This window comes from Ovis aries, chromosome 5 (assembly GCF_016772045.2).
Source record: "Ovis aries strain OAR_USU_Benz2616 breed Rambouillet chromosome 5, ARS-UI_Ramb_v3.0, whole genome shotgun sequence".
NCBI lineage: Eukaryota > Metazoa > Chordata > Mammalia > Artiodactyla > Bovidae > Ovis > Ovis aries.
The window spans coordinates 40,487,906-40,502,536 of NC_056058.1; the positions used below are offsets into that span (position 1 = coordinate 40,487,906).

At 40.1% G+C, this 14,631-nt stretch overlaps 1 protein-coding gene across 1 annotated transcript; it reads right to left on the minus strand.

Moving 5' to 3' along the window:
- Window positions 1–11,713: 11,713 nt before the first annotated feature.
- LOC101104907 (olfactory receptor 2T29-like) lies at window positions 11,714–12,685 on the minus strand. Its single transcript, XM_027970611.1, has one exon. It carries the CDS (start codon window positions 12,659–12,661, stop codon window positions 11,714–11,716), a length of 948 nt encoding a protein of 315 aa, XP_027826412.1. The 5' UTR covers window positions 12,662–12,685.
- Between the last annotated feature and the right edge of the window lie 1,946 nt (window positions 12,686–14,631).

The window sequence follows — 14,631 nt, forward strand, 5'->3', positions numbered from 1 at the left end:
CAGAAGTGAATTTCAGGAGGGCAGTGATTTCACAGAAGAAATGATGATGCTCCTTCAAGGTGTAGGTGGAGACAGTGATGTGTTGGTAAATTAGCTCTCAAAAAAAATATTCCAAGACAAAAAATAAATTAAAAGCATTAGTTTATAGTCTTTTTCAGCTGCCATAGTCTGAATACCTCCACCATGCTATCAATGGTTTAACAACCAACTTGCAGTATTATTTAACAATTAGCTCTTGTGAGTCAGTGTGAACCAGCTCCAGAACAATGGTGGTGGAATATATGGCACAAACCATAAGGTTTAGAAAAAACAAGCCATCTAACCAAGCACTCAGCAGGAACCTTGGAAGGGTGACAGCCATAGATCAGAAGACACAGAAGACGAAACATTCAGCAAATAAGATGTCAGTGAAAGAAAATATGTGCTCCACAGCCCTTTTGAGTGCTTCCTTATTCTTTAGAAGCTGGAGGCTGTCTTGGGGATGTTGGTGGATGAAGCAGGGCAGGGAAGAAGGTGCAGATTGCATGAAGGAAACTCAGATCTGTGTTTCCAGGGACAAGCAACCTGGAGAGAAGGTGAGTGGAAGTGACGTAGCAAGGAAGTTCTAGAGAACAGTTCTAGAAAATGAAGTCTTGTGTTAACTTTTATTTCCTTGCCTCATAGTTTAGCCTTGATTGATTTCATCTGAAAAATTGTGGGAAGGAAAACCAGAGTGTGTGGTTTTGTAAATTTCGCAAAACTTTTCTATCTTGTTAATATAAACATTTTACTTCTGGCTCTATTTATTAGGTATGTTCAGACATGTGGTAATATTTGAATGTGTGGAAGATGGCAATTTTTTTTATTGATGTTAAACAGCTACCTGGTTTGATGAACACAGAAACCTTGGATTAAGAGGCCATTCTTGCCTGGATTACCTCAAGAATGTGATATTCTTACACAATACCTAAGTCACCCCAAGAGCATAACAGCTTTGATCTTAGTGAGCATGGTCCAGAAATGATCCAGGAGTGTCAGGTACTTCAATAAACCATCATGGGGATGAACAGAGTTGACAGTGCAGAAAACTGCATGTAACAGTCTACATTTGGGTTCATCCTTGGTGGATGATTGTGCAGAACCAACTGTGACAGCAACTTGGTAGCTCTGTCACTGTAACTGAGTGGTTTTGTTTTGCACTCTTGTTGCTGGTGTCATATGAATTAAATCTGAGAAATTCTAGTGTCAAATCTTTGGAATAAAGTCATCTAGTGTTACATTAACTTAGAGAAAATATATCTTCAACCTCCCTACTTTCCTCCTTTTCAGTCTCTCTCTCTGTTTCCCTCACTCTGAATCTTTGACATTCCTTCTAGCTTTAATTCTTTGGTTCAAATTCTTTCTCACATTGATGGGTTTGGTTTCCTCATCTAAAATTTGTGTCATTGCATCTCTAGTATTGTATGAAGTCTTCAAAATTAAGGATGCTGTAAGAAAAACTTGGGAGAAAGCATAGTCGTCACTCACAGAAAGGTCCTGAGATGGTTGCTGAGAAAAGTCCTGTCCTTGGGGGCACAGGGTGCTGTTTATGCTCTTTTCCTGAGATGATTCTGCAATTGGTTCACCACTGGGCAGCTCTAATGCAGAATTCTGGAATCATTCAGGGTTGGAACACTATACATATGTGTGTGTGTGTGTGTGTGTGTGTGTGTGTGTGTGTGTGTATATATATGGCATTAGAAAGTTAGCTCTTAGCATTTATATTGTTAAGTGAAAACAGAGGGGCAGGGAGGCTGGTTAAATCACAATAAAAATGGCAAATGAGGTGGAATCTAGATCATTCATGGAAGGAAATAGATTCAAATAAAAGAACTGAAATCATGCTAGATCAATTATTTAGAATTTAAGAATGACTTTACTATATTCAGTGATGCAGCTTGGTCTGATAGTGAGGATGCTGCTCATCTAATTGTTCATTTCAGAGGAAGAGGGCAATAAGGGACCAGTGACAATTTCAGTCTTCTACAAAGACTAATTTTTGTTTCAGTGAGGTTTAAGCTTATGTTAGAGACTCTCCCTTCCAAAGAAACTCCAGTCTAAAAAGAGAAAAGTTGGTTTCCCATTCTGCCTTACCCTCACTCTGTTGCAGGTCTTTTCTTAGTCTTTTTTACCTTTTGTAGTATCTCATTTCTCTGCACTAGATAACTTTATCTTCTCTTTTAAGACATTTTCAGAGATTTCCCTGGTGGCTCACACGGTAAAGTATCTGCCTGCCATGCAGGAGACCTGGGTTCAGTCCCTGGGTCAGAAAGATCCCCTGGAGAAAGGAACAGCAACCCACTCCAGTATTCTTGCCTGGAAAATCCCATGGACAGAAGAGTTCATGGGGTTGCAAAAGGTTGGACATTACTAAGCAACTAACACACACACAGAGAGAGGTTTCCAATTAGATCAGAAAGAAGTGGTTTCTGCCATGTGGCTTCGTTCTCCATGGAGACAGATTTGTGATAGGTCAATGAACTTTTCAGGGGCAGTGGGACTGCATTTGTCTTTTTCCTAACTGCTGAGTTGAGTTGGTTCTGCATCCCATTTACCAGAAGCCTGTTGATAAGGGATGTGACATTGGCAGTAGTGAGGGAGTAGATGAGAGCTTTGCCTCGGGCTTTTCTTTGTCCAGTCTTTCTTTTTTATTATCTTAAAAATAAGTGATCATGGCATCCAGTCCCATCACTTCATGGCAAATAGATGGGGAAACAGTGGAAGCAGTGTATATTTTGGGGCTCCAAAATCACTGCAGATGGTGATTGCAGCCATGAAATTAAAAGACACTTACTCCTTGGAAGGAAAGTTATGACCAACCTAGACAGCATGTTAAAAAGCAGAGACATTACTTTGTCAACAAAGGTCCGTCTAGTCAAGGCTATTGTTTTTCCAGTGGTCATGTATGGATGTGAGAGTTGAACTATAAAGAAAGCTGAGTGCCAAAGAATTGATACTTTTGAATTGTGGTGTTGAAGAAGACTATTGAGAGTCCCTTGGACTGCAAGGAGATCCAACCAGTCCATCCTAAAGGACATCAGTCCTGGGTGTTCATTGGAAGGGCTGATGTTGAAGCTGAAACTCCAATATTTTGGCCACCTGATGCAAAGAGCTGACTCATTTGAAAAGACCCTGATGCTGGGAAAGATTGTGGAGGAGAAGGAGATGACAGAGGTTGAGATGGTTTGATGGCATCACCGACTCAATGGACATGAGTTTGGGTAAACTCTGGGAGTTGGTAATGGACAGGGAGGCCTGGCGTGCTGAGGTTCATGGGGTTGTGAAGAGTCAGGTACGACTGAGCGACTGGACTGGACTGAACTGAACTGAGATCATACAGTGTTTGTTTTCCTGGTCTGGCTTATTGCAGTCAGCATAATGTCTTCTAGGTTTATCCATGTTGTCACAAATGGCAGTATTTCCTTCTTAAGATGTTATGGGGAGGGAGGTGGGAGGGGGGTTCATGTTTGGGAATGCATGTAAGAATTAAAGATTTTAAAATTTAAAAATAAATAAATAAATAAATAAAAAATAAAAATAAAAATAAAAAAGACTGAGCAATATTCCATTATATGTGTATGCCACATTTTCTTTTCAGTTCTCCTGTCAAATGGACATTTGGGTTATTTCTATATCCTGACTATTATGAAAAATGCTGCAGTGAACATGGGAATGCAGACATCTCTTTGAGATTCTAATTTTATTTTTAATTGGAGAATATATGCTTTACATTATTGTGTTGGTTTCTGCCATATATCAACATGAATCAGCCTTAGGTATACATATTCCCCTACCTCATGAACCCCTCTCCTACCTCCCACCAACCACCCTATCCCACCCCTTTAGGTTGTTGCAGAGCTCTGGATTTGAGCACTAGGCATCATAGAGCAAATAACCATTGGCTATCTAATTTTACATATGGTAATGTATGTTTCATTACTGCCTTCTCAGTTTGTTTGTCCCACCCTCTCCTTCTCCTGCTGTGTCCACAAGTCTGCTCTCTAAACTGCATCTCCATTGCTGCCCTGCAGATAGGTTCATCAGGACCATCTTTCTAAATTCCATGTATATGTATTAATATACAATATTGTTTTCTCTTTCTGACTTACTTCACTTATATAACAGGTTTAGATTCATCCACCTTGTTAGAACTGAATCACAAGCATTCATCTTTATGGCTGAGTAATATTCCATTGTGTACATATACAACAATTTCTTTATCCATTCACCTGTCAATGGACATCTAGGTTGCTTCCATGTCCTAGCTATTGTAAATGGTGCTGCAATGAACATTGGGGTACATGTGTCTTTTTCAACTATGATTCCCCAGGTTATATGCCCAGTAGCAGGATTGTCGGGTCGTATGGTAGTTTTATTCCTAGTTTTTAAGGAATTCCCATACTGTTATTCATAGTAGCTGTATCAATTTGCATTCCCACAAACAGTGCAAGAGGGTTCCTTTTTCTCCCCATTCTCTCCAGCATTTATTATTTGTAGGTTTTTATGATGAGGGCCTCTCTGACTGGCCATTCCTGAAGAATATGGACAGAAGTTCATAGCATTGTATAGGAGGCAGTGATCAAGACCGTCCCCAAGAAAAAAAGAAAGGCAAAATGGTTGTTTGAGGAGGCCTTACAAATAGCTGAGAAAAGAAGGGAAGTGAAAGACAAAGGAGAAAAGGAAAGATATACCCATTTGAATGCAAAGTTCCAAAGAATAGCAGGGAGAGATAAGAAAGCCTTCCTCAGTGATCAATGCAAAGAAATAGAGGAAAACAATAGAATGGGAAAGACTAGAGATCACTTCAAGAAAATTAGAGATACCAAGGGAACATTTCATGCAAAGATGGGCACAATAAAGAACAGAAATGATATGGATCTAACAGAAGCATAAGATATTAAGAAGAGGTGGCAAGAATACACAGAAGAACTATACCAAAAAAAACTTCATGACCCAGATAACCATGATGGTGTAATCACCCACCTAGATCCAATCATCTTGGAATGCAAAGTCAAGTGGGACTTAGGAAGCATCACTATGAACAAAGCTAGTGGAGGTGATAGAATTCCAGTTGAGCTATTTCAAATCCTAAAAGATGATGCTGTGAAAGGGCTGCACTTAGTATGCCAGCAAATTGGGAAAACTCAGCAGTGGCCACAGAACTGGAAAAGGTCAGTTTTCATTACAATCCCAGAGACAGGAAATGCCAAAGAGTGCTCAAACTACTGCATGCTGCTGCTGCTGCTAAGTCACTTCAGTTGTGTCTGACTCTGTGTGACCCCATAGACGGCAGCCCACCAGGCTCCCCTGTCCCTGGGATTCTCCCGGCAAGAACACTGGAGTGGGTTGCCATTTCCTTCTCCAATGCAGGAAAGTGAAAAGTGAAATTGAAGTCACTCAGTCGTGTCTGACTCTTTGCGACCCCATGGACTGTAGCCTACCAGGCTCCTCCTGTTGGGACCTGACCTGAGCCATGACAGGCTCAACAGGCCACACTAGGCCTAGGCCTCAGGTTCTTGTAAGCAAGAGTTATAATTCTGGGAAGCCCCACCAAGGTCCCCGATGACGCCAAGGTCCCCCCCCACCATGACACCAAGGTTAAGTCAATCACCACGATGACCCAAGGTTGAGTCAATCACCACACGCCAACTACACTATTGCTGAGACAAAAGACCGCCTGTATATAAGCAGCTGTGATTTAGAGCTCGGGGCGCTTGTCAAGATTCCACTGTGCTGGATGAGACTTAGGCCCTAGCTCGAGCTAGCAATAAACCCCTTTTTGCTTTTGCATTGCTGTGGACGTCTTATTCTCTCAGTTTTGGGGACTCGGACACGGGGCATAACACTCCGTCCATGGGATTTTCCAGGCAAGCATACTGGAGTGGGTTGCCATTTCCTTCTCCAGAGGATCTTCCTGACCCAGGGATAGAACCCAGCTCTCCCACACTGTAGGCAGACACTTTACCATCTGAACCACCTTATTTTTGCTTCTGTTTCTTTTGCCTTGGGAGATTGACTTAAGAAATTATTGCTACAATTTGTTAGAGAATGTTTTGCCTGTGTTCTCTTCTAGGAGTTTTATGGTGGCACACCTTACTTTCAAGTCTTTACATCATTTTGAGTTTATTTTTGTGTATGGTGTGAAGGAACTTTCAAACTTTGTTGATTTACCTGTGCTGTCCAGCTTTCCCAACCCTCATTGCTTAATACACTGCCTTTTCTTCATTGTATACTCTTGCATCCTTGGTCAAAAAATGAATAACTGTAGGTGTGAGTGTTTGCTCCTGGGCCTCCTATTCTGTTCCACTAATCTATGTGTCTGTTTGGTCAATATCATGCTTTTTTGATTGCTATCTATTTGTAGTATTGTCTGAAGTGTGGAAAAGTTATGCCTCCAGCTTTATTCTTTTCCCTCAGAGTGGCTCTGACAGTTTTGGATCTTTTGTGGTTTTATATAAATTTTAGGATTATTTGCTCTAGTTCTGTGAAAATGTCATGGATAATTTGATAGTGCGTTGCATGTGTGCTCAGTCATTCCGAATCTGGCTCTGTGGTCTCATAATTGTTGTCCACCAGGCTCCTCTATCCATGGAATGTTCCAGGCAAGTATACTGGATTGGGTTGCCATTTCCTACACTATGGGATCTTCCTGACACAGGGATCAAACCCATATCTCTTGCATCTTCTGCATTGGCTAGCAGATTCTTTATCACTGTGCCTTCTAGATCGCATTAAATTGTAGAATGCTTTGAGTATTATGGACATTTTAACAATATGAATTCTTTCAATCTGAAAGCATGGAATATTCCCTTAATCAGTGTTTAATAGTTCTCACATAGAGTATTTCACCTCCTTGGTCAGGTTTATTCCTAAGTATTTCATTTAATTTTTTGATGTGATTTTAAAAGTTGTTTTTCCTTTTTACTTTCTCTTTGTGATATTTCATTATGAGTGTGAAGATATGCAACGGAGTTCTGTATGTTAATCTTGTATCCTGCTACCTTGTTGAGTTTGCGTATCCTTTTTAATAGTGTTCATATGTAGTCTATAGGGTATTCTATATGGAGTGTCTTGTAATCTGCATATAATGACAATTCTGCCTCTTTTCTTCCAATATGGATATATTTTATTTTATTTTCTTGTGTGATTGCTATCACTAGGACTTCCAACACTATGTTGAATTGAAGTGGTGAGAGTGAGCATCTTGTCTTATTGCAAATTTTAGCAGGAATGGTTTCAGCTTTTCATTGATGAGTATTATGCTGGCTGTGAGTTTGTCATGTAGAGATTTTTACTGTGCTATGTTCCCTCTATTCCCACTTTGGTGAGATTTTTTTTATCATGAATAGATGTTGAATTTTATCTAACGATCTTTCTGCATCTATTTAGATGACCGTGTGGCTTCTGTGGTGTATCGTGTGTTTCATGCGATCATGTGTTTCTGTGGTGTTTCGTGTGGTATATCACACTGATTGATTTGCATGTGCTGAATCATCCTTGTGACCCTGGGATGAATCCAACTTGATCATGGTGTATGGTTCTTTTTATGTGCTGTTGGACTCAGTTTGCTAATGTTTTGTTCAGAATCCTTGCATCTATATTAATGAAAGATATTGGCCTATGTATATATTTTTTGGGAGTATGTTTGTCTGGTTTGAAATCATAGTGATTGTGGTCTCTCAGAATGACTTTGGGAATTTTCCTTTTCATTCAATATTTTGGAAGAGTTTGAAAAATATTGGTATAAGTTTTTCTTTGTATGTTTGATAGAGTTCCCCAGTGAAGCCATTCAGTCCTGGACTTCTGTCTGCAGGGAGTTGGTTTTTTTTTTTTTTTTAACTGCAAATTTTATTGTATGTCTAGTGATGGATTTGTTCCAATTATCTAGTTTTTTCTTGATTCAGTTTTGGTCAGCTGTATATGTCTAGAAACTTTCTAGAAACATGTCCATTTGTTCTAGGTTGTGCAATTTGTTGGCAAATGTTCATAGCATTCTCTTATAGATTTCTTTTTTGTATTTTGGGAGATATTGGTTATTATTTTTTCTCTTTCATTATGTTTTGTTAATTTGAGATCTCCACCTTTTCTTTCTTTCTTCTTATATATATGTATACATGTACATATATATATCCAGTTCCAGTTCAGTTGCTCAGTCATGTCCAACTCTTTGCAACCCCATGAACTGTAGCACGCCAGACCTCCCTGTCCATCACCAACTTCCAGAGTCTACCCAAACCCATGTCCCTTGAGTCAGTGAGGCCATCCAACGATCTCATCCTCTGTCATCCCCTTCTCCTGCTGCCCTCAATCTTTCCCAGCATCAGGGTCTTTTCAAATGAGTCAGATCTTTAAATCAGGTGGCCAAAGTATTGGAGTTTCAGCTTCAGCATCAGTCCTTCCAATGAACACCAGGGACTGATCTCCTTTAGGATGGACTGGTTGGATCTCCTTGCAGTCCAAGGGACTCTCAAGAGTCTTCTCCAACACCACAGTTCAAAAACATCAATTCTTCGGCACTCAGCTTTCTGTATAGTCCAAGTCTCACATCCATACATGACTACTGGAAAAACCATAGCCTTGACTAGATGGATCTTTGTTGACAAAGTAATTATATATATGTGTGTGTGTATATATATATATGTGTGTATATATATATATATATATATATATATATGTGTGTGTGTGTGTGTGTGTGTGTGTGTGTATATATACACACACACAGATATCTCCTACTTCCACTCCTCCAATCTCACATTCTAGGTGATCACAGAATGCCAGACTGGGCTCCTGTGTTATACAGCAACTTCCCACTAGCTCTCTATTTCACACGTATTATATGTATTTTTTTAAGAACTAATTGAATCATCACCTTGAGGTCCTTTGCAGACACAGCTTCAACAGAAGCATTATGATTTCACATTTTGAAAAGTCATTATTTTCACTCAGTCTTATAAGGCCTCATGGAAAATAAAGAAATTCTTTTGAAGATGAATAGTAGGGGCCTTGATAATCTGAGTTAAGAAAAGCATTTTCATAATTGAATATGGTCTGTGTTCACCTTTTCCTTCTCATATATGGAATTTTCCCATTTGCCAATGAATCCTCCCAATTCAAGCATCTCTTAAGTCAGCTCAACTAGAACAGAATGACTGACCATAGCACCAGTATTTGGTGCCCCAGAATCTGAAAAATATGATTTTTGCCAGTTTCCCAGAAGTCACCCTAGTCTGTGTAAAGTTTAAACCTATTATTAAGAATCTGAAAAATACGATTTTTTGCAGTTTCCCAGAAGTCACCCTAGTCTGTGTAAAGTTTAAACCTGTGTAAAGTTGTCCATCAAACAACCTAGTACTAGTTGATGCTGCACAAGGAGAGACGCAAGGTCATGATGGGGGAGATTGTTAAGAAACAGCTTCCAAGAAGTGCTTTGTTTTAAATAGTGGAATAGCTTCCGTTTAGCAAACACTTGGTTAGATTTATAAACTCTATAAGCAGAAACAATATTGTGGAACAATTTAAAAATATAATCTCTAAAAGATCAGTACCAGGGTTTGAAGCACGTGCCAAATGACTGCATCTACCTAATATCCTTGGTCTAGAAGAATCGTCCTTTGATGTCTCTCTTCTTTCCTTTTTAAAACTGGACTAAAACATATCCACAACACAGGAATGATGTGCAGATTAAAAGAATTACTGAGTATATATTTTAGAAAATTGCACAGACAACAGTGTTAAATGCATATATTAGGCATAATTAGAAGTTTCCCTTGCACAAGAGACGGTATCACTGCCTTCAGATCCCTTGTAAATCACAGAGCTGTGCACACTCACATAGTCCATCAGAGTGATCTTGCTATATCTACTTCTGCTTCATTGACTATACTAAAGCCTTTGACTGCGTGGCTCACAACAAACAGTGGAAAATTCTACAGATGGGAATACCAGACCAACTTACCGGCCTCCTGAGAAATGTCTATGAAGGCCAATAAGCAACAGTTAGAATTGGACATGGAACAATGGGCTCATTCCAAATTGGGAAAGGAGTGTGTCAAGGCTGTATCATGTCACCTTGCCTATTTAACTTATTTTATTGTCCTCCATATGAATTCCCCTGAGGGCAGAAACAAACCTCTGGCCACCTGCTCTTCCCACCTCAGTGTGGTGAGCCTTACATGATACAGAGTACATCATGTGAAATCCTGGACTGGATGAAACACAAGCTGGAATCAAGACTGCAGGGAGAAATATCAACAACTTCATATATGCACATGACACCACCCTTATGGCAGAAAGCAAAGATGAACTGAAGAACCTCTTGATGAAAGTGAAAAAGGATAGTGAAAAAACTGGCTTAAAACTCAACATTGAAAAAACAAAGATCATGGCATCTGGTCCCATCACTTCATGGCAAATAGATGGGGAGACGATGGAAACCGTGACGGGCTTTATTTGGGGGGCTCCAAAATCACTGCAGATGGTGACTGCAGTGGTGAAATTAAAAGATTTTGCTCCTTGGAAGAAAGGCTATGAAAAACCTAGACAGCATATTAAAAAGCAGAGACATTACTGACAAAGGTCCACACAATCAAAGCTATGGTTTTCCCAGTAGTCATGTATGGATATTAGAGTTGGACCATAAAGAAAGCTGAGTGCCCAAGAATTGATGTTTTTGAACTGTGGTGTTGGAGAAGACTCTCGAGAGTCTCTTGCACTGCAAAATCAAACCAGTCAATCTTAAATGAAATCAGTCCTGTGTATTCGTTGGAAGGACTGATGCTGAAGCTGAAGCTCCAGTACTTTGGTCACCTGATGTGAAGAGCTGACTTAGAAAAGACCCTGATTCTGTGAAAGATTGCAGGCAGGAGGAGAAGGGGATGACAGAGGATGAGATGGTTGGATGGCTTCACTGACTCGATGGACATGAGTTTGAGCAAGCTTCAAGAGTTGGTGATGGACAGGGAAGCCTGGCATGCTGCAGTCCATGGAGTCACAAAGAATTGGATATGACTGAGGGACTGAACTGAATGATAAAATTGAGAACTCATGAAATCATCTGAAAAGTGCAAACCTGAATATACCAATATGGTGCAAATTAGAGTGTATTGATGGTAAGTGTAGGACATGTGATTGAAAAGCTACTTTGTGCGTGCATGGTTAGTTTCTCAGTCATGTCTAACTTTTTGCAACCCCATGAACTGTAGCCTGCCAGGCTCCTCTGTCCATGGTGTTTTTCAAGCAAGGATACTTTGAGAGGGTAGTCATTGCTTTCTCCAGGGGATCTTCCCAACCCAGGGGTTAAACCTGAGTCTCCTGCATTGCAGACAGATTCTTTTCCATCTGAGCCACCAAAGCAGCTAGAAAAGGTACATTAGGACCATGTTATTTATCAGGTTATCTTGAATCTTGTAAAGCTTGTTGAATATATATGCCTACATCAGTTTCCTTATGAATTTGATTTGTGAGCTCTGGGAAAATTGGATATTTATGTTATGATCAGTCAAGTAGCGTAACATTGTTAAATAGGAATTCCCCTGTTGCCTTTGTAGTATGGTTCACATTACTTGAAATCTGAAAGAAAAAGTGTCATTTCTTTAATATTGTTGAAACTGAAATCCAAAGTTAAATTTTTCCTAATAGCACCAGCATTAAATGGGGAACAATAGAGAATATGAGTTCTTTTTTTTTTTAAGTGGCATCATCTTTTCACTACAAACATCAGCTTTCTGCATAGAATGTTCCTCAGAGCCTCCAATACCTCTTTGTTCCTCAGGCTATAGATAAGGGGGTTGAGCATGGGGGTGATGATAACATCAAACACAAAGAGACACTGGTCCACATCTGCGGGGAGAGAGGAGCCTGGGGTCATGTAGATGACCATAGCTGGACCAAAGTAGAGGCTCACCACACTGAGGTGGGAAGAGCAGGTGGCCAGAGCTTTGTTTCTTCCCTCAGGGGCGTTCATATGGAGGACAGTGAGAAAGATGAGGATGTAGGAGGTCAAGATGAGTCCAAAAGGTATGAGGAGGAAAACAATGCCAGATGCCAACACCACCTTCTCATAGGTTGAGGTATCCTCACAAGAGAGCTTCAGAAGGGCCATAACCTCACAGAAGAAATGGTGAACCTCCCTGGAGTCACAAGTAGAGAAATTCATGGCATAAACTGTGTGCATAAGGGAAATAAGCATACCCCCAACCCATGAGCCAATGGCCATTTGCAAACAGACTCTGGGGGTCATGATGACTGGGTATCTGAGGGGGTAACAGATGGCCAGATAGCGGTCAAAGGCCATGAGTGTCAGGAGAACACACTCAGCCACTCCTAGCATCAAGTAAAGAAAGAGTTGGGCTCCACAGCCAATGTGAGAGATGAAACTCTGTCCAGAGAAGAAATCATTGACCATCTTCGGGACAGTGGTGGAGATTAGGGTGAGGTCCATGAGAGAGAGCTGGCTGAGTAGGAAATACATAGGAGTGTGAAGGTGGGCATCACCCCAGATCAGTAGGGCCAAGACTGAGTTTCCAGTGATGGCAACCCCAAGAATGAACAGAATTATGGTGATGAGAAGGCCAGGATGCCTGGAGTCTGAGAAGAGGCCCAGGAGAATGAAATCAGTAATGGAGGATTCATTTCCTTGCTTCATGTCTTAGTTGACTGGTTTGATCTGGAGGATCGAGGGAGAAAAGCACAGAATGTAAGACTGCCCTTCCTTTGTAAATATACCACTGACTTTTATCTTTTCCTGAAAATCAAATATTTATGAAGTGAATTCAAATATGTAGTAGTATATTTAAATGTGGGCAAGATTAATGATTTGGCATCCACTGATATTTAAAAACATTATTTAGCAATCCATCTGACAGGATAGTCAATGCAAATGAAGAAAATATATTTTGGTCATATGGTTTAGCATTGTTTAGCACATTGTGGCTATAATTTTGTTAAGGATTAGAAGTGTGATCTTCATTCAGTATGAAAATTCCATACATCTTGGTGGTGTGATATACGCCCAGACTTCCGAAGTGGATTTTAATGCACAGCCACCACTGGGATCTGGAATGTCAGCATATTTATTGCTTATAGATTCTCCAACTAAGTCTAGATTTATCCTTAGGGAACTCAGAGATCACAAGCAGGTGGCCTGGTTATGGATGAGAAATTTTACTGCCTAGTTCTATAGAAAGATGTCAAGAAGAGAAGGTGGGATAAGTAAGGACAAGGGAGAAATCTGGGAAGTGGAAAGACATGATGGCAACACAGGATGACAAGTAACAACTGGTGATGGAAGAAGTATCCTTTTTCAGCCCATCTTCTCACGAACATTATTCGCACGATATGTCTGCCTGATCATTCTACTGGAAGCGTATCACTGGCTTGCTTTATTCCTTAGCCCTTATTTTATATTCCTTTACCATCTGAAATCTTACTATTATTTGCATGTTTATTTATCTATTGTTTGTTCCCCCCGTGAAAATGAAGGTTCTCTGAGGGCAAAGAATTGACTAAGTATTGTTTCCTCAGTGCCAATATAGAACCTGGCAGGTACCAGGCACTCAATCAGAATTTATGGGACACAGAAAAGGATGAAAAGCTTCTATACATAGAGAGAGAGTTGAAAAAACAGGGATAAAGACCAGAATTCCTAGCAGAGTATCATTATATAAATGGCTTAATCACATGCTGACATTTCTGTTCTACTCCCAAGAAACTTTATCTGCTGGCATTTTCCATGATTTTCCAAATCCAAGTTGGCCTCATTCTTCAGCTCCTCCAGCTTCTATGCACAACTAAGGTCCTAGAGTTGCTCAGCAAGGAGTGGAGTGGAGCTGGACTTTCGACTAAGGGGAGGTGGCCTGTGAAAAATCAAAATGAACAACATGAATTTTCCAGCTCTGGATATGGCTATCTCACACATATCTCTGAGTTTAAAAAAGTGAAAAAGTTATTTTCCAACATGATATCCTTGTGTTAAAGTAAGCAAATGAACTGGGTTCATCTCACAAACGAGTGACTAGGGAGAGGGTTCTATGCAGCCCTGCCCTGGCCTTTATGACTGTATGTTGAATTTACAAATTCAAGCATGAATTTGGGCATACATTGGTGAATGTGTAAATCTGAAGCCAGTATTTTAAATATTTATGACTATGTTGAATAATATTCTTTTTTTGAAACTAGGTTTGGTTAGAACTTCTTTCCAAAGTAGAAAACAACAAAGATGTTAAGATGTGTTTGCTTCTTTGGGACTCTGTGGATTGTAGCCCACCAGGCTCCTCTGTCCCTGGAATTTCCCAGGCAAGAATACTGGAGTGGGTTGCCATTTCCTTCTCTGGAGGATCTTTCTGACCCAGGGTTCAAATCCACAGCTCCTGAATCAGCAGGCGGATTCTTTACCACTGAGCCACCAAGGAAGCCTGAATAATAAGATGCTCTTTTTGAAATTTGACTTAGTTAGAACTTCTTTCCAAAGCCTAGAAAACAACAAAGATAACTTAAAAGAAAAACCTTTTATTTTATATTGGAATATAGACAATTAACAACGTTTATTTTCAGGTGGGCAAAAAAGAGACTCTAAACCACATTTCTGAGAACAAAGGATTGCACCAATGTTTATAA

What these genes read in the sequence shown, in the direction of transcription:
- LOC101104907 (XM_027970611.1), bottom strand. Translation starts at nt 12,661, where the DNA reads ATGAAGCAAGGAAATGAATCCTCCATTACTGATTTCATTCTCCTGGGC.